This window comes from Amphibalanus amphitrite, unplaced genomic scaffold, assembly GCF_019059575.1.
Source record: "Amphibalanus amphitrite isolate SeventyFive unplaced genomic scaffold, NRLGWU_Aamphi_draft 000298F_arrow, whole genome shotgun sequence".
Lineage (NCBI taxonomy): Eukaryota > Metazoa > Arthropoda > Thecostraca > Balanomorpha > Balanidae > Amphibalanus > Amphibalanus amphitrite.
The window spans coordinates 356,307-375,287 of record NW_024881793.1 but is presented as its reverse complement, the minus strand read 5'-3'; the positions used below and the strand labels follow the sequence as shown (position 1 = coordinate 375,287).

At 53.2% G+C, this 18,981-nt stretch overlaps 1 protein-coding gene across 2 annotated transcripts in view; it reads right to left on the bottom strand.

The window, feature by feature from the left end:
• The window catches only part of LOC122387776 (transmembrane protein KIAA1109-like), a 104,633-nt gene that overhangs the window by 49,008 nt on the left and 36,644 nt on the right, over nucleotides 1-18,981 (bottom strand). For both annotated transcript variants that reach the window (XM_043378226.1, XM_043378225.1), the window contains 18 exons: nucleotides 18,586-18,801; nucleotides 17,907-18,123; nucleotides 17,220-17,624; nucleotides 16,446-16,652; nucleotides 15,872-16,142; nucleotides 15,401-15,530; nucleotides 14,932-15,154; nucleotides 14,351-14,581; nucleotides 13,890-14,054; nucleotides 13,421-13,543; nucleotides 12,677-12,981; nucleotides 12,126-12,306; nucleotides 11,447-11,608; nucleotides 10,939-11,055; nucleotides 10,592-10,679; nucleotides 9,877-10,208; nucleotides 9,587-9,691; nucleotides 8,748-8,901 (listed from right to left, as the gene is read on the bottom strand). In XM_043378226.1, coding sequence (XP_043234161.1) covers nucleotides 8,748-8,901; nucleotides 9,587-9,691; nucleotides 9,877-10,208; nucleotides 10,592-10,679; nucleotides 10,939-11,055; nucleotides 11,447-11,608; nucleotides 12,126-12,306; nucleotides 12,677-12,981; nucleotides 13,421-13,543; nucleotides 13,890-14,054; nucleotides 14,351-14,581; nucleotides 14,932-15,154; nucleotides 15,401-15,530; nucleotides 15,872-16,142; nucleotides 16,446-16,652; nucleotides 17,220-17,624; nucleotides 17,907-18,123; nucleotides 18,586-18,801 — 3,632 coding nt within the window. The remainder of the gene's footprint in view (nucleotides 1-8,747; nucleotides 8,902-9,586; nucleotides 9,692-9,876; nucleotides 10,209-10,591; nucleotides 10,680-10,938; nucleotides 11,056-11,446; nucleotides 11,609-12,125; nucleotides 12,307-12,676; nucleotides 12,982-13,420; nucleotides 13,544-13,889; nucleotides 14,055-14,350; nucleotides 14,582-14,931; nucleotides 15,155-15,400; nucleotides 15,531-15,871; nucleotides 16,143-16,445; nucleotides 16,653-17,219; nucleotides 17,625-17,906; nucleotides 18,124-18,585; nucleotides 18,802-18,981) is intronic.

The following is an 18,981-nucleotide window of genomic DNA, read 5'->3' as shown; positions in this document are numbered from 1 at the left end:
AAGAGGAGCTGCGCCGCCTCTGTCCCAGGCACCGCATTGTCTCCTACGATAGCCTGCTTGGCCCGCGGCATGTATGCCTACTCGGCTACACCACCCCGCTGACACAGAAGTTGATGTTCGACAAGTGGGCTCACTTCGAAAACGAGGAGGAGGCGCTGACGCGTGAGATCAAGCAGCTGCGCGCTGCCAGACCCGAGGTCAAAATATTCGTAGCACTCGGTCACTCCGGCTACGAGCGTGACAAGCAGATCGCCCACCGCGTGCCCAGTCTGGACGTCATCATTGGCGGGCACTCGCACACCCTTCTGTGGCCCAACATCCGCAATAGGCAGGTGGCAGGCGTGCCGGACGACCCTCACGACCAGCAGTTTGCCAAGGACGTCTACCCGACCACGGTCATCCAGCCCAGCGGCCGGGTGGTGCTCATCGCGCAAATGTACAAACACGGCAAGTACCTGGGCGTGCTCAACGTCACATTCAACGCCGATGACGAGGTGACCGACTTCTATACGGGGCCCGTGCTGCTCACCGACGAAATGCCTGCCGACGCCGAGACAGAAAAGTCGCTCGACAAGTATCGCCAGGAGATGCGCCGACGGCAGCAGCAGGTGATCGGTAGCACACGGGTCGAGCTGGTCGGCAGCGTCCAGGAATGCACCTACACAGAGTGTAACCTCGGAAACCTAATGACAGACGCAATGTTGTGGCATGTGCGTCACTACGGCACCGGCATGCCTCATACGTTAGCGGCGGTCGTAAACGCCGGCGCCATCAAGCGAGGTATCAAGCCGGGCAAGTTTAAAATGGCCGACATTACAGCATCGCTGCCCTACCCGGATACTCTAAACATCGTCAAAGTCAGAGGCTCCACCGTCCGGAAAATGCTCGAGCACAGTCTCGATGAGAACAAGGAAGGCATTTTTCTACAGATCTCCGGCATGCGCGTGCGTTACAACATGACCAAACCATTAGGCGAGAGAGTCGTTTCAGTGCGCATCTTATGCCAGACTTGTGTGACACCAGAATATGAGCCGCTCAACGATACGGCCATCTACCACATCGCCATGTTCACGTTCCTAGCCGTGGGCAACGACGGCTTCACCATGCTCAAGCAAGAGATGCTTTCGTCGCAGCGGCGGCATGACGTCAGTCTCGAGATCGTCCTCACCTATGTACGTCGCTTCTCGCCGCTTCACCCCTACTTGGACGGCAGGATTGAGATCGTGACAGAGCCGGTGTTGAACAACACGGCTACCCAGCAATACAGCTCCCGGACCATGTGGGTGGTGGCGGTCGCGGCCGGCGGCGCCGTGCTCTTGGCCATGCTACTCGTGTAGCGGTGAGAGTTCGGTACAGCATGATGCACACTGCACAGTGCGATGAGACCGGGACGAAGGGTGGTGTTATCCTATGTTAGGATTCGCCTGATGTGTGTCCACTTGCCCAAATCGCCCGCGCGCATTTGGTGTGCCTTGATAGGCAATCGAGGCGAATGCAGACACTGTCTATCTGATGTTAAGTCTTCAGCCGTGAGTTGTTCGTTCATGTCGAATGCGGTTTCCTTTGTGTTCTTAGTGAGGCAGTCCGATTCTTCAGGTACATTCGGTGCTGCCACTGTTGTCCAATGTCTATTGTTTGATCGTTTCTTTTGGCTTGCAAACGGCAGTAATTACAGTGTTATTGTCCATCTCCGTGAAGTCAAATCCACCTGCGGAGGCGAGGGGCGGCTCGAAGGGCTGGTGCGCCTTCAGCACCTCCAGGCCGGAAGGCGGCGGAGGCTGGGATGACTAATGCGCTACCGTTCTACCAATGTGGCAATTTTCAGGCCGAAAATTCAACTTTCGCAGAAGCTAGAGGATCCTTGTAAAACACACACAAAAAACGGTTCCGCTCCAAGCATGCGCAGTTGGCACATAAAGGTAGGGGTCGGGAACCACAAAAGATATTGGTTCACGGAAGGTTGCGTTAAATAATAGCTTGCAAGTTTCACAACTGTGTCGCCTGCCGTCTCGCCCGCCCTGACAAATGATTTCGTGCATTTTTTTCTCCGGCACCACGTGGCACGTGGCAGTGTTGCCCATCGGCGTCGAATGGTGCCACGTCCGTCTACCCGTCTGGGCTCCAAAGCCTTATTACGAGCGAGCGAGCGCAGCGAGCGAAGCGAAGTCTTTTCAATATAACGGAAAAATCTCAGTATGAGCGGCCCGGCCCGGCCCGGCCTGTAACGCTTTTGAGAGGATTATATCTCAGCAACCGCTGGACCGATTGGCCTGAGGTCTTTTTTGCTGGGTAGCCCCATCCCTTCTACCCCGTAATTGACTACTCTTGACACATCTCAGTGACCGTCGTGGCACGTGCCATGTGAAAAGTCAAGGGTGTTCAAGCTGTTATGCAAAAGTAGTGATTTTGAGAGGCTCATATCTCAGCAGCGGCCGCTTGAGCGATTGTCTTGCGGTAATTTTTGTAGGGTAGCTGCATCCCTTCTACCAATGGTCGGTTACTCTTGATCTATGTGAGTGACCCCCACTGCACGTGCAAAATACAAAAAGAAGAGGTGCCAAATTTGTTCCCATTTCAATAACTCTGTAATTACTGGGGCGATTTCGCTGAAACTTGGCATACAGGTAGGCACCCACCAGGCAATGCATTCACATGTGTTGCGGTTAGGGTGCTACTGCACGTGCGCACGTGCAGGGGGCGCTTCCAGATCTCGAGAACGGCTGGGCCAATTGCGCTCAAATTTGGTACACGGTTGGGGACCGGTTAGTAGGGTGCCGTGCAAAAGTCATTTTGGACCCCGGTTGAACGTGCACACGTGCAGAATGCCGCTTCCAGATCTCAGGAACGGCTGGGTCGATTGCGTTCAAATTTGGCTCACCGCTAGCGACCGGTTAGAAGCGCGCTTTGCACAAGCCCCGTTGGAAGTAGGTACCCTCTCGCCCTTCCGCACGTGCAGGGCTCACTATCTCGCCCGCTCATTCTTCGCCCAAAAAGCGTTTTACTGGTCTTGCCGTAGAGTGGTCAGTGGACTCAGCAGCACTGGCTTGAATTCAGCTGCAAAAAGCAATTAAATGCAGAACAATAGGTACTTGCGCGTTTCAGCCCATCGCATATTGTCGGTCCGAGGATTAAGGAACCGTTTCGTCGACTCGTCAATCTGATAATCCTTTGCCTACACGCACTGGCATATCAACGAGCATCGTGGATAGAAGAGTAAGAGACTATAGGATAAAGCCCTGATGCCGAAAGTGTTTGAAGTAGCCTAAACAATAAAGGAAGACTTTCATGGAATCAAGCGTATGCTAACAAATCACGTTTTTTGGCATCAAAAATTATCCACCTTCAATCAACAAGGAAAATTTGCCGACCCTTTTGACTGCACAGTTCAGGCTTGGTACAGGCTAGTACCTTGGCTAGTACCATAAAACAATCTGGATTACTTTGGACTTTACAATGTACTTTGTGTTGTCATGTATCATGAATGTAACAATACGGATTGCCGTCACATGTTTTCTTGGATCCATGGCTAGTAGTTATGTTAAGCCCCTAATCTTAAACCTCACGTGGTTCTAAAGACTTTTTGTCCGTGCAAGGTCCAAACTTGTCAGAGCCTAGACCAAACAGATGAAAGCTCGCATAGAAAGGTTAAAAATTGAAATTATATGTTACGTGTACAAAGGATTTAACAAGCTCAAGAAGTCGTGCTCTTCTGTTAGGTTCCAAAGAACAAGAAGAACAAAGATCAAAGAACAAAGAACGTTGCAACAAGAACCACCAACATACACGAGATTCTCTTATTATTTATGCATTGTAAATGGTTAAGTTGTAAGAAGTTAGATCGAAATGGGCTCCATAAGCTTATCAATAGTGGTTTCAATTTCCTTGATAATGGTGCTTTGCCAAAAAGCATCGAGCTTATCCTCTCTAAGCAGCCTACTTTATCAACTTGCTGACATGCGAAACGAATCATTTTACCTTACGATAATGCACCAAAACGACATTCACAGCCATTTTGATTTGATAAGTAGGTATGGGTATAAATGCGTTGACCCCAAACGAAAAACCTGCTACGGTGGATTTTCAAGAGCAGTGCATTACGTGAAGGACATAATCGAGCACGACAAATTTACAAAGAATCTTCTCATCGTGAGCTCCGGCGACTTCTTCAAGGGTAACCAGTACTACTCAGAGTTTAAATGGCAACTCATTGTAGACATGATCCAGCACATGCCGTACACAGCGCTCACGCTAGGGGACGCCGAGTTCACGGACGGTATCGACGGTCTGGTGCCGTTTCTGCGCGCCATCGGTGAGATATTCGTCTGCACCAACATCGACTTTAGCGGCGTCGCCAACGTGACGCTGCAAGAGGAGTTGCGCCGCCTCTGTCCCAGGCACCGCATCGTCTCCTACGATAGCCTGCTTGGCCCGCGGCATGTATGCTTACTCGGCTACACCACCCCGCTGACACAGAAGTTGATGTTCGACAAGTGGGCTCATTTCGAAAACGAGGAGGAGGCGCTGACGCGTGAGATCAAGAAGCTGCGCGCTGCCAGACCCGAGGTCAAAATATTCGTGGCACTCGGTCATTCCGGTTACGAGCGTGACAAGCAGATCGCCCACCGCGTGCCCAGTCTGGACGTCATCATTGGCGGGCACTCGCACACCCTTCTGTGGCCCAACATCCGCAATAGGCAGGTGGCAGGCGTGCCGGACGACCCTCACGACCAGCAGTTTGCCAAGGACGTCTACCCGACCACGGTCATCCAGCCCAGCGGCCGAGTGGTGCTCATCGCGCAAATGTACAAGCACGGCAAGTACCTGGGCGTGCTCAACGTCACATTCAACGCTGATGACGAGGTGACCGACTTCTATACGGGGCCCGTGCTGCTCACCGACGAAATGCCTGCCGACGCCGAGACAGAAAAGTCGCTCGACAAGTATCGCCAGGAGATGCGCCGACGGCAGCAGCAGGTGATCGGTAGCACACGGGTCGAGCTGGTCGGCAGCGTCCAGGAGTGCACCTACACAGAGTGTACCCTGGGAAACCTAATGACAGATGCCATGCTATGGCATGTGCGTCACTACGGCACACGCATGTCGCATACGCTAGCAGCAGTAATCAACGCTGGCGCCATCAAGCGGAGCATCAAACCGGGCAAGTTCAAAATGGCCGACATTACAGCATCGCTGCCCTACCCGGATACTCTAAACATCGTCAAAGTCAGAGGCTCCACCGTCCGGAAAATGCTCGAGCACAGTGTCTATGAGAGCAAAAGGGGAATTTTCTTACAGATTTCCGGGATGCGCGTGCTTTACAACATGACCAAGCCACCAGGCGAGAGAGTCGCATCAGTGCGCATCTTGTGCCAGACTTGTGTGACACCAGAGTACGAACCGCTCAACGATACGGCCATCTACCACATCGCCACGTTCACGTACCTCGCTGTAGGAAATGACGGCTACACCATGCTCAAGCAAGAGATGCTTTCGTCGCAGCAGCGGCACGACGTTAGTACTGACATCGTCGTCACCTACGTACGTCGCTTCTCGCCGCTTTACCCCTACTTGGACGGCAGGATTGAGATCGTGACAGAGCCGGTGGTGAACAACACGGCTACCCAGCAATACAGCTCCCGGACCATGTGGGTGGTGGCGGTCGCGGCCGGCGGCGCCCTGCTCTCGGCCATGCTACTCGTATAACAGTGAGAGCTCGGTACAGCATGATGCACAGTGCGCTGAGACCAGGACGAAGGGTAGTGTTATGCTATGTTAGGATTCGCCTGATGTGTGCCCACTTGCCCAAATCGCCCGCGAGTATTTGGTGTGCCTAGATAGGCAATCGAAGCGACTGCCGAATCTGCTGTCAAGTCTTCAGCTGTGAGTTGTTCGTTCATGTCGCATGCGATTCACTTTGTGTTCTCAGTGAAACAGCCCACCTTATTCAGGTGCACCTACGGTGCTGCCACTGTTGTCCAATGTCTGTTGTTTGATCGTTTCTTTTGACTTGCACACGGCAGTAATTACAGTGTTATTGTCCATCTCCGTGAAGTCCAATCCATCTGCAGAGGCGAGGGGCGGCTCGAATAGCTGGTGCGCCTCCAGCACCAACAGGCCGCAATCAGGAGCCTTTACGGCCCAACGATCACCCTAGGCTAAGATATTCCATTTCTCGTCGCGAAAAAAGATGCCTTGCTGAGGAATATGTGCCTTGCACGGGTCATTTCCCTCCTGCAAAACTGTATAGTTCTTCCTATATTAAAATATAGAAAATATTTTTGTATAAAAAGGTTTTATTTTCTTTGTTGATCATTTTGAGCATAAAAAATCATAAATCCATTGCAAAAAAAAAATATTTTCGCAAAAGTGAACTATTCCCTTTAAGGAAGACTTTTTCATGGAATCAATCGCATGTCAACAGATCACGTTTTTTGGGAGCATTAATTTTCTATCTTCTTTCATCACGGGAAATTTCCTATCCCTTTACGCTGCACCTTTACGCTGCACTATATATGGCCTTGCGCTGCACTAAGAAGTTAGAGCGAAATGGGCTCCATAAGCTTATCATTTTTCTTGATAATGGTGCTTTACCAAAAAGCATTCAGCTTAACCTCTCTAAGCAGCCGACTTCATCAACTCGTTGACACACGGAACGAATCATTTTACCTAACCATATTGCATCAAAACGACATTCACAGCCATTTTGGCCTGATAAGTAGGTACGGTTACAAATGCGTTGACCCGGGACGGGAAACTTGCTACGGAGGATTTTCAAGAGCAGTGCACTACGTGAAGGACATAATCGAAAACGATCAATTTACAAAGAATCTTCTCATCGTGAGCTCCGGCGACTTCTTCAAGGGCAACCAGTACTACTCAGAGTTTAAATGGCGACTCATTGTCGACATGATCAAGCACATGCCGTACACAGCGCTCACGCTGGGGGACGCCGAGTTCACGGACGGTATCGACGGTTTGGTACCGTTTCTGCACGCCATCGGCGAGATATTCGTCTGCACCAACATCAACTTTAGCGGTGTCGCCAACGTGACGCTACAAGAGGAGCTGCGCCGCCTCTGTCCCAGGCACCGCATCGTCTCCTACGATAGCCTGCTTGGCCCGCGGCATGTATGCTTACTCGTCTACACCACCCCGCTGACACAGAAGTTGATGTTCGACAAGTGGGCTCACTTCGAAAACGAGGAGGAGGCGCTGACGCGTGAGATCAAGCAGCTGCGCGCTGCCAGACCCGAGGTCAAAATATTCGTGGCACTCGGTCACTCCGGCTACGAGCGTGACAAGCAGATCGCCCACCGCGTGCCCAGTCTGGACGTCATCATTGGTGGGCACTCGCACACCCTTCTGTGGCCCAACATCCGCAATAGGCAGGTGGCAGGCGTGCCGGACGACCCTCACGACCAGCAGTTTGCCAAGGACGTCTACCCGACCACGGTCATCCAGCCCAGCGGCCGGGTGGTGCTCATCGCGCAAATGTACAAACACGGCAAGTACCTGGGCGTGCTCAACGTCACATTCAACGTCGATGACGAGGTGACCGACTTCTATACGGGGCCCGTGCTGCTCACCGACGAAATGCCGGCCGACGCCGAGACAGAAAAGTCGCTCGACAAGTACCGCCAGGAGATGCGCCGACGGCAGCAGCAGGTGATCGGTAGCACACGGGTCGAGCTGGTCGGCAGCGACAATGAATGTACAAACGCCGAGTGTAACCTGGGAAATCTAATGACAGATGCCATGCTATGGCATGTGCGTCACTACGGCACGCGCATGTCGCATACGTTAGCGGCGGTCATCAACTCTGGAGCCATCTGGCGAGGTATCAAGCCCGGCAAGCTTAAGATGGCCGACATCACAGCATCGCTGCCCTACCCGGATACTCTAAACATCGTCAAAGTCAGAGGCTCCACCGTCCGGAAAATGCTCGAGCACAGTCTAGATGAAACCAGAGTAGGAATTTTCCTGCAAATTTCCGGTATGCGCGTGCGTTACAACATGACCAAACCATTAGGCGAGAGAGTCGTATCAGTGCGCATCTTATGCCAGGATTGTGCGTCACCCGAGTACAAACCGCTCAACGATACGGCCATCTACCACATCGCCATGTTCACGTACCTAGCCGTGGGCAACGACGGCTTCACCATGCTCAAGCAGGAGATGCTTTCGTCGCAGCAGCGGCACGATGTCAGTCTCGACATCGTCCTCACCTATGTACGTCGCTTCTCGCCGCTTCACCCCTACTTGGACGGCAGGATTGAGATCGTGAGAGCGCCGGTGGTGAATAACACGGCTACTAGCCTTTACGGGCAACGGAAAATGTGGGTAGCGGCAGCGGCGGCCGGCGCCGTCGTGCTGTCAGCCATGCTACTGGCGTAGTGAGACTGCTAGCGTGGCAGATGAGAGCTTAAGTTCGGTACTGTGCGATGTGCTGCTAACGAAACCGAAGGACTGCATTACCCTACCGCCAGGAACTCTATGAGCTGAGTGTACTGGTTAGACGAATGCCGTCACTGTCTGTCTACTGTTTAGTCTTTTTTTGTGAGCAATTGTTCGTTCATGTCAACTGTGGTTTCCCTAGTGTTCTCAGTCTGAAACAGCGCACGCACTACACTAACAATAGTGTTCTTGCGACGCTGCCCTGTAATTGTCCAATGTCTGTTGTTTGATGGGTTCTTGTACCTTCTGATGCCAGTGATTACAGTGTTACTGTCTAACCCCGTTCCACGTACCTGCGGAGGCCAGGAGCGGCTCGAAGATCTGGTGTGCCTCCAGCACCTGCAGACCAGAGGGCGGCGGCGGCTGGGACGACACCTCGGCATCCTCGTCACTGCTGACACTGAGTAGCGGCTGGTGCTCAGAGTCCACCACCGCGCCCGCCAGGTCCTGTACACGGCGAGGTCACAGGTCACAGGTCACTGCAGTGTTCCATTTTTCAGCCTTTTTGGTGGCAAATCACACCTAATGGGGAAAATATTTTCATCCCTAAAATATGAATGGCCGACTTTACTTCATCTCTGAAAAGAGTTTCATGTATTCCCAACAGCCAGTTCACATGTCACTTGACAGTTGATGCACCCACATCCTTTTGTTCCACACCCTGTCAAGACCCTGACATGAAATCCTGGTTTATCAGTTGGCATAAAAATTGGCATTTCACCATTTTGCAAAAAATACTGCAGTTATTTACTTTTTTTTCTCATCCTAGGATTTTTTTTTCTTCATCGGCACACCCAACCAATATCCAATTTTAGAACACTGCAGGTCAGGTCACAAGTCACAGGTAACAGCGCTGGGCAGGTCAGCTGAGAGGTCACGGTGAGAGGGACAGGGGTCAGTTAAGAGGTCATAGCGAGCGGGAGGTGCTTCACAGAAGTGTCAGCGAATCACAGACTAGGCTACAGGGATCAGCTGACATGTCACAGGTCACACCGAACGCACTAGTGATTAACCCAGATATCACAGGGCAATAGCATGTAACAATATGTGACAACATTGAAGCTAAGGCTATTCACATTTAAGTATGGTATGACTATAGAGCACATAAACACGATAAGGTGCACGTCCGTACCCTGATCTGTGAGAGCGGCAGACGGCAGCGGTGGTCGGCGGCACCGCCGTTAGCCTGCTGCCGCGCCATCCAGCTGTACAGGTCCTCGCAGCTGTCGTCGGTCGGCTGGGGAAACGCCGGACGGTGGTTAGAGAGAACGAAGAGCGTAGTGACGCCGCAGCCGGACACAGGATTAGATTCACCTTCACCTTCTTTTATGATTACATTCAATGATTCACGGCACTCCACAATGCAATCATCCCAGTTGAATTGAATCCATCACACTCCCCCTCCGTCGGCTAGTATCTCACCTTCTGCCGCAGTGACCCGTGTCGGCTGGCCTGGAGCGGGTCCAGGCTGTCGCGTGACGCCGTCCCCACTGTCCCTGCACCCCCGCCGGTGCCCCCGGGACCGCCCTGCTGGCTGCACAGACTCTGGTTGCTCTCCCCGGCCTGCTGCCGACTGAAGCCGCGGTTCAGCCGGCCCAGAGCCTGCACTGGTGACTCGAGGTGTGCCGACAGAAGTGGGAACATGACTGAATGTCGGCCCGAGCGGAGCGGCTGGTGGGGCAGCGACGGGCGCGGCTCGCCGACCGGAGAGATGGGCGACGTGGGCCCCGAGGCCGGCGACGGAGAGCGGGGCACTGCCGGAACGGGGAGAGAGCAACTGGTTAAACTGGGGGGCACGCAGCGGGACTGCCACAATGCCACCTAACAACTCGCACCAGATAAAGAGGAATAGAGAAATAATGGCAAGAGAAAACATGTCGCCTAAGAAATGATGACGGGATATATGAATGCCACTCGAGATCAACCAGCCATGACTGTAGTCTGTACTACCACAGCAATTTTCCAATACCGCCCCGACCCCAGGCCAGGCTATCCATCCTGTATTATCGTAGCCATATTCGACCCCGGTGGAGCTCCTGAGGCGGCTGGGCCGCCTGTGAGGCGTCCCCCGTATGGCTTCAGCCAAGGGCCGGAAGCACTTCAACTTCAACTTCAACCCCGACCAATCATCACTCACGTTTGCTCGAGTGAAGCGGGATGTCCAGCAGGCAGGTACGCTCATCAATCTCCTCATCGGGCCGAGCCTCTCCGTCCACAGAAGGAGCCTGCCGTAGAAACGAATCAGGGGTACGGAGTATTATTACCAGTGTTCCAATGAGTAATTCAGGGGTTGGGAGATCAGGAAGCTGGTATACAACTAATTGTATCGTATAATTATGCACAAGTTTGTAGCAAAATTGATATCAAAGTGATGAAAATGTGTAGCCATAACTTCACTGAAATTTGAAGCGCCAAGCATAACTATCTAATTCAGATATTTCAACCAATCACAGCCACTTTTCCTCCCTCCATCCGACCGCTTACCCGGGAAGCCGGCTGATGAAGAAAGGTGGGCACTGCCGGCGGGTCCTTGAACTTGTGTCCCAGCAGGAAGGGCATCCACAGCACGTTCTTCCACTGGCGGCTCAGCACCAACACACCCTGAGGAGACAGAGACAAGAGTTAGTCAAACAAAGAGACAGACGCATCAATATCTAACTGCCTACCCGCACGAAATGGGTACAGACAGAACCGTGAAGGAAATAGTATACCACTATCCGCAATAACCAGACTAAGGCCGTGTCCTCAAATATCGATGGGTACTCGACATATTTTGTCGCAGACATGACTAAGGAGCAGCGAAAGCCCTCCTTGACGTCCAAGCAATATTAGTTATGAATCCTAACCTAACGCAAGTCCAATTCCAACCCCCCCCCCCCCCCCGCCCCTCTAGCCATCACGCCACACAAACAGGCATGTCGTCTTCCTCATACAGTTATATTGTGCCATTCCAGGAAGGTCAGACCCTGCTCCGACCGCCCCCCCGCCGCACCTGTTTGAGAGTGGTCGTGTCGGGCAGGAAGCGGGCGCGCAGCTCCGTCTCCAGCTCCGCCAGAGGCGTCTGCTGGATGTAGCGCGCCAGCACGCTGCACAGCTGGCAGCTCGGGTCCTCCTGCAGCGTCTGCGCCACGCTCGTCACGCACGAGTACTTGCTCTGTGGGCAGGAAGGGGTCAGTGTCAGTGTGGGGTGTCGGTTACCAACCACAGGCGGCGGGACAATCAATGGAAGAGGTGGCGTCATTCACTCATCAGTCATGCAAAAACAATGGCATTGAGATCTTTTTTGCGTGAGGTATGTAAAAATGAGCAAAATGCACATTGCACAACGTACTTTAATGAGAAGTCCGCCAGTTGAACTCACCGCGTCCGCACCATCAAATTTTCCCAAATACATAGCAGACACTCATGACGGCTCGATAATCCCTGAACAGCATCACCACCAAACACACACGCTCCACCAAATGCCGAGCTGCCGAATGCTTACCCATGAAGTTCCCGTCGCACTTACATGTATAAATATATCCCACCGCTCCCTCACTCATACTCGTAATACGTAGTCATCACTCAACAGTCATCATCGTCAACGGCCCCAAAGCTTCCCATCAAGCATCAACTCTCTAACTTCCATCATCCATGACAGTCCCATCAACTCCCACCATCCCGTTTCTCACCTTGGGCGTGGCGTGTATGTTGGGGTGGTCGAGCGCGGCCGTCATCAGACACGCCATCACGGCCAGCTGGCGGCGCGTGTGGGCCGACGTCATCTGCAGCGCCGCGCCCGTCATCCGGTTGGCCGGGTTCAGCCAGGCGTTTATCGACGGCGAGGAGGTGCTCAGCATGTTCCAGTCAGATCTGTGTGGCGGGGGAGGGGGGGGGGAGAATAAGTGATCGCTGGGTGATTGATTAGTGATAAGGCGAAAGCTTACAGAAAAAAGGAAGATTGAATGTCTAGATATTAGTCTATGGATACGAATAATATTCAATGTCCATGAGAGAGAAAACAAAACAGCAACACTCATGTAAACTTTACATCGCTCACCAGCCTCGAATGAACTATATAGAAACTTTGCTTACTTAACCGATGTTTGTCTTTTGGCACCGATACAGCTCCCCTCAATATTCGTGAGAAGACAAACACCATTACCAGACCTCTAAAGCCCTCTCGACCCTTAGGGCTCGTGACCCTTCCATCCCGTATTCATCACCTTTCCACATGACTGACCTGGTGTAGTCAGTCTTCCTCATGACGGCCGTCTTGGGCGGCGCGGCGCAGTTGACCCACACAGCGCGCACATCCACATTGAGCGCCGTGGTGCGCTCCTTGCCCTCACTGCCGGCAGACTCGTCTGTACGAGAGTTGGCCGACGGCGGCTGAGGCGAGCGGGACGGCTCGTCGTCTGTACCGCGGCCCGTACCGCCGGCAGGGCCCGTACTGGTACCGGTACCCTGGCCGGCAGCGGTACCGGACACCCCCGTACCGCCGCCACGCTTCAGGACCGTCTTCAGCTCCAGTTGCTCCACACCGAGCTGGGAAAATGGAAGGCGGAGAGCAGTGGTGAAATGACTATGCAACATTTATGTGCGGTGGTGAAATGACGGTGGTGAGCTGCGTCCGGGGTGAAGGGTAAAAGCTCTATATTCTATAGGACGTGGTATGCGCTGCTCGGAAACGTTTAGTAAAACCTGAGGAAGCCGAGCCGAAGACTAAAAATGACATGATGAAGTTGAAGTTACCCAAATGCCGCGCTACAACTGTTTGCGGACCGTTAGAATACGATATACTGTCAGTGCAGGTAGTGCAAGAGAAAAAAATAAAACAGAAGAGATAAAGTTTGACATAATCCTCACATCGAACCCATCTCCACATCACAACCACGCTCAAAGTTCATCACCTGACCGCCTGGCATCCCCAGATTACTAACCCACCCAGTTGCTGACGGCGTCGCGCTCAGCAGTCAGCACCCACCTCCATCATGTTGTAACCGAGTTTCTCCTCGCCGTATCCAGTCATCTCCCTGCCCGGCTCCAGACCCGGCTGGCCAAAGTCGCCATCCAAAGGCGCCGGCACGTTGGTGTATGTGAAGAACACCTGACGAACGGGACAGCAACGGTCACATGATTCAGCACCATTCAGGTCGGCAGAGGTTAACACGTGTTCAGTGCGTAACAAACATATTTGACAATATTTGGCAATAAGATGTCTTGCGTTGGCATATAGTCATGATAAGCAGATGGCAGAAAAAAATCATTCTAAGGACAAAAGGATCGCTATAATTTCGTTCGGAAACGATTAGTCTGATTACTAGTATTGTGGCGCCTTAGTGGGCCAAGATCAAAGCCCTGAATGCTCCAAAAGCTTTCTTCAGGACAGCCTGAGACAGGCGTCCCGACTACTAGCGTCTCATGCCACCTCTACCACTCCTCATCTCGCTGACCTTGCCCTTGTTGGTCGGGATAGATGTGATGACGGCGTCTTTGAGCAGCTGGCTGTCATTCTTCAGTCTCCGCATCTGCAGATGTGACCGACCCACGTCCACGGAGATCATCGTCTCCTGAGAGTCCGAGTCGACCGTCTCCACCAGCGATGGCTCGTATGTCACCTGGGGGATGGTAGACGTTAGAATGGCGCCATTCCACATTCCCTTACATAATGAAGTACGTACTTCATTATGACCCCGTCAGAGACATCGCAGTGTAGCATAAACGTCACCACCATATATTCCTTCGCCAATAGCGTGTTTGCGTGATTCCGTAAAAATGAATTTTGGGTCCATTCTTTCAATGCACTCTGATTCTACCCGCAGTGGTCGAAGACTCACGCCGGCGTACAACGCAACCATTCCCATCCTTTAACTTCTTATCTGGCATCTCACAATGCCATTCCCCTCAGACCGACCTGGACATCCTTGGCCTTCTTCTTGCCGTGCTGCTTCTTGGTGCTGGTGTTCATGTTTCTGGCCAGCACGTGCAGCGACCTCTGAGTACGCCTCTGCTGCAGCAGTTGCAGCTGAAGCCGCTCGATGCTGAGCGCCGCCAGGCTGACACAGGTCAGGTCACGGACGTCGTCCAGGGCCGAGAACGAGATGGTCTCCTCGGTGATGGAAGCTTGCAGGAAGGTGATGTTGACCTGCCGAAGAAGGCGTTGGGATGTGTTAGTTCATCGGGGTTCACGAACGCAACAGCTTGCGTGTACTTAGGATAATCAGTCATGGTCCATCAGAACGGCTGGTGGTGAAACAATAGCGGGGAGAGACCAGAGATGATGGGAACTGCGCTCATGGCATGCAACGGTGATTGCAACCTATGAGATCAACATCAGAAAGTAACTGAAGCTTTAGTATTTGCATCAGCTGGAAAATCCCAAAAATCGTGCCACACTCGCATTGTTCAGCAATCCCCAATCCCAAATAACCCACCACCTCCAAAACCCTGCATCCAACAACTTCATCCCACCCAACCACCTCCTCCGTCACTCACCCTGGGTACAAAGACGAACGCCTGCACCTGCTGCTGATGAGTCTGCTGTAGAATCACCGGCTCACGGCGCAGGGACGACTCCCGGCGCAGGCTGAGGCGCACGTTCGGGTCGCGCTTCAGACGGTTAGCGCCCAGTACAGAGGAGACGGCAGAGCGGCGGTGACGGCTGACTACTGTTTGAGGGTGCATCCGAGACAGGGCCGGAACCAGGGTCTGCACGAACCTGTGGACAATAAGGGGACGATTAGACGAATGGGCATCACAAGTCAAAAAACATTCCAGATCGGCCAGAAGCACATAGCCATTAAGACCGCACAAGAAATTTTTCGTATGTGCAATAACATAAATACAAAAATGGAATAACAAAAAAGCGTGGTATGATCCGATTCCAATTCATGTCACCCATCTCTCCAGCAGTCTTTCAGCGACAATCCTAACCCATCAGCCCCATGAATCCGCCGCCCCTTACCGAGTGGCGGCCTCCAGCAGAATGGGTGACAGCGCCAGGTCCGTCTCCTCCCTCAGACGCACGATCAGAGTGGTGTGCGAGGCGCCGCGCCGGCCGTGGCTGCCCACCACGCCTCCCAGCTCTCCGCGCTCTGAAAACGGAGACGAAAGAGAGCGAGTGGGGCGGTGAGAAGGGATAGACCCTGGCGAGTAACATTTTATACCGCACAGTCAATATTCCCGACGTCACTGTTCATACTTAGAGCCTATTGAGCTGTTTAAGATTCAGTCCGATAGCGATGAAACCAACGCCACCAGACTCAGCATTTGTTACTCAATCAACAGAGACTAAAATTATAATTCATTCCAGGGAATAAACTTAAAGATTCCGTGCTTTCGATGATCAAACAACCAATCTGACGGTTAGCCTATATCCATAAATTTACCTTCCATGTATCTTCCCAGTACGTATCTGTCCATAATATCTACTCACCATTCTCCCACACGTCCCACAGTTTGTGCTCGTCGTTGGCCGGCTCTGACCGGGGCGGGGACGGCGGGGACGGGCTGGCGCTGCCCGGACTGTCGGGCGCGGCGGCCAGGCGGATGTGGGAGAAGCCGCGCGTCACCCGTCTGAACGCCGGCGAGAACAGGCGGCCGGCGAACGTCACGCCGCCGTCCGGCCGGCGCACCAGCGGCCGCAGCGAGATGCCGTCCGAGGCCGAGGGACGCGGCGTGGGACGAGACCAGCTGTGGCACTCCACCTGAAATACGAGAGAGGAAGCCAGTGAAGGGACAGGCTTTTCATAGGCATCCTGGATTCTAAGACATTCAAATTTTTCCAAACATCGTTCAAGTATTTTTCAAAAACTTGAAAAGCAACTATAGTCACGAGTCGTTTCAATAGCGGATGAGTAGGTAAACGCATAATCCACAGTCGTTGCACAAAACATAACAGCTTCCCATAAACAGAAAACCTATCCTAGCGGCGCGCCAGAAGTCAAACTGACCAAGGTCACCTTTGGCCAGCCCATACCACTCTCCTTCCAGCCGCAGCCGTGCGTTACCTGATCCAGGTGGTAGATGTAGCTGGCCATCAGAAGGGGACTGTCAGTGATGGGTCGATCCACCTGCGCCACCAGGTCCACCGTGTTGATGTCGGGCAGCAGGGTCTCCTCGCCGCTGGCCACAGAGGCCGCCGACAGGAAGGAGCCCGAGCTGATGTTGGAGCCGGAGGAGGACGAGGAGGGCGGACGCAGCGCGTCAAACGATACCTGAGGGGGGGAGGAGGTCAGGGAGAAAAGATAGAGGTGATATGAACGGTCAACGAAAAAGAAAGAAAGCTTTAATGTTCTGCTCAACTGAATATTATTGGTGGATGATGACGCATATTTAGTAAGGCGATTGTCAAGAACACACAAACATGGCAATCAAACGAAAACATTTATTGTCAAATGGAATACAGAGAGTTCATAAGTATGTAAATGTTGTCAAGTATTATGAGCTGATGGAACTCATTACGCGTGAGTCACATCCATAAAGCAAGGAAGTGTGGGGGGGGGGTCAAAACAAATATGTTACAGAAAACAAAACAGTATCACCAACACACCACGGCACACCATGCCAAAGCAGCATCTATCAAACTGTGTGGCATAAGCGAGGCTAGTGTGGTTACTGTAAAAAGTATCTGTCAAAACCCGTTTTTTGACTGAAGCTATTTAGCATACCCCCAAAATAACCAAAGCATGTCAAATTACCCAGCCATTACCCCCATTCGTCGCCATCAATACAGACGCCATTACCCCTGCAGTGAGCTCCGCCCACCGTCCTATCATCGGCACCTGTCTGCTCGTCTCCGGTCTGTTCTCCATCCTTGCCGCCGGCCGGTCCGCCTCCTCCACTCCGCCGCTCTCTCCAGCTCCTCCCGCCCTCTGCAGCGTCGACGGCGGCGTCTGGAACGTCGGCAGCGGCGACGAGAGACCGTCCTCGTCGGCCGAGAAGTACAGTTCTGAGTACTCGCTCTGTTCAGAGCCCAGCGAGGCCATGGCTCGTAGAGGTCCGCCGGGAGCCGCAGCCGCCGACGCCGCGCCCACGGAGGCCAGAGAGTGACGCGAGCCGCGCCGGCCGGCCGCCGCTGGCGCAGACGCCACTGACGGCAGGGTCTGCAGCGAGAGAGTCGACTGTCCGGCGCGCGCGGTGGGCAGCGCCAGCCGCGAGTCGGACAGGTGGCGAGGCCCCGCGTCCACCTGACGGCGTGGGACTGCGTCAGCCTTCGCCGGCCGCCCGTCAGTCACTCACACAGGAGGCACATGCTGGGGAAGCCGAGCGGTGACAGGCATCTACCGGGGATAAAATCACCTCCACAAGGTGGCAGCAAAGCGAAAAACCGTCAACTCATCCGATAGAGCCAAAGCATACGCAAACGTTCCAAACTCGGTCTGCGAGTCATGCCCTGACCTGACTGAGACGCATAATCACACCGCGCGGGTTCGCAGATTGCTCACCGCCCACTCCAGAGCTACCCTCACCTCATCTACCCCAGCCGGAGGACTGAGCGCACCAAACTCCCTCGGAGGGGAGACACTGGTGGATCCGACCGGCCCGCGACTGGACGGAGGCGGCGGCGGGGGCTGGCTCCAGGGCATTTCGGCCGCCGGGGGACTACCAGCCGGTAGGTCGAACATCAGTCGGCCCGGGTGTAGCAGGGACTGGCCATAACCCAGGTCGTCGTCCGCATCTGAGATCCTGGAAACAGAGATGAGGTCAGGTCAGGTCAGGTCAGGTCAGGTCAGGTCAGGTCACGTCACGTCAGGTCACATAACGCTGAACAAGAGAAAAAAATTCACAGAACCAAATTATGGGGAGTGTGGCAACTAGCAGCTGAGACGACCTGAAAATAAATATTTGATATTCACTTTGGCCTATTCATACCGTTACTTGCGGGAGCAAGAGAGATGATGATGGAGAATATTCTATTTCTAGAAACAAAACCAATTAAAAAAAACATATTCTAGAAACAAAACCAATTAAAAATAAACCATTCATATTTACCAAAAAAAGCTATATAAATTTGCTAACGCCGTAATCTAGCACCAATCAGCACACTGAACATTGACTAATGCAGCAGTCACGTTTCGCCAAACAACCGACCCATCTGCCTAACCACTCCGTTCTCCACAACTCAACCCCTCCTCTTCCCTCACCGACCTGTACTCTGCCCGGTTCATGCCGTCCACCTCGTCCGACTTGCTCGGATGGAAGAACCGCGCCCCGTTGGCGTTACGGCCGAAGAAGGCGCAGCCGCCGACGCAGCCGCAGCGCTCTGCAGGGCTACCGCCGGCTGCCAGGGCGGTGGACGGGCCGCCGGCGTCCTCCCAGAGGAACCACAGACGACGCTGGGACTCGTCGTGCAAACGGAGGAACCTGTGGACGAGGGGACAGGGGGATGAGCGAGAGCTGAGAGATTGGGCTGAAGGGTGCTCGCTTACCAGAATAATGTCACCAAAACCTTTATGTGAACGGATTTATGGTGAAAATAAAATGATTATCGGAAAAGAAAAATTCATCCAGAGGAGAATCGACACCTTGAGAATGGAGAATGAA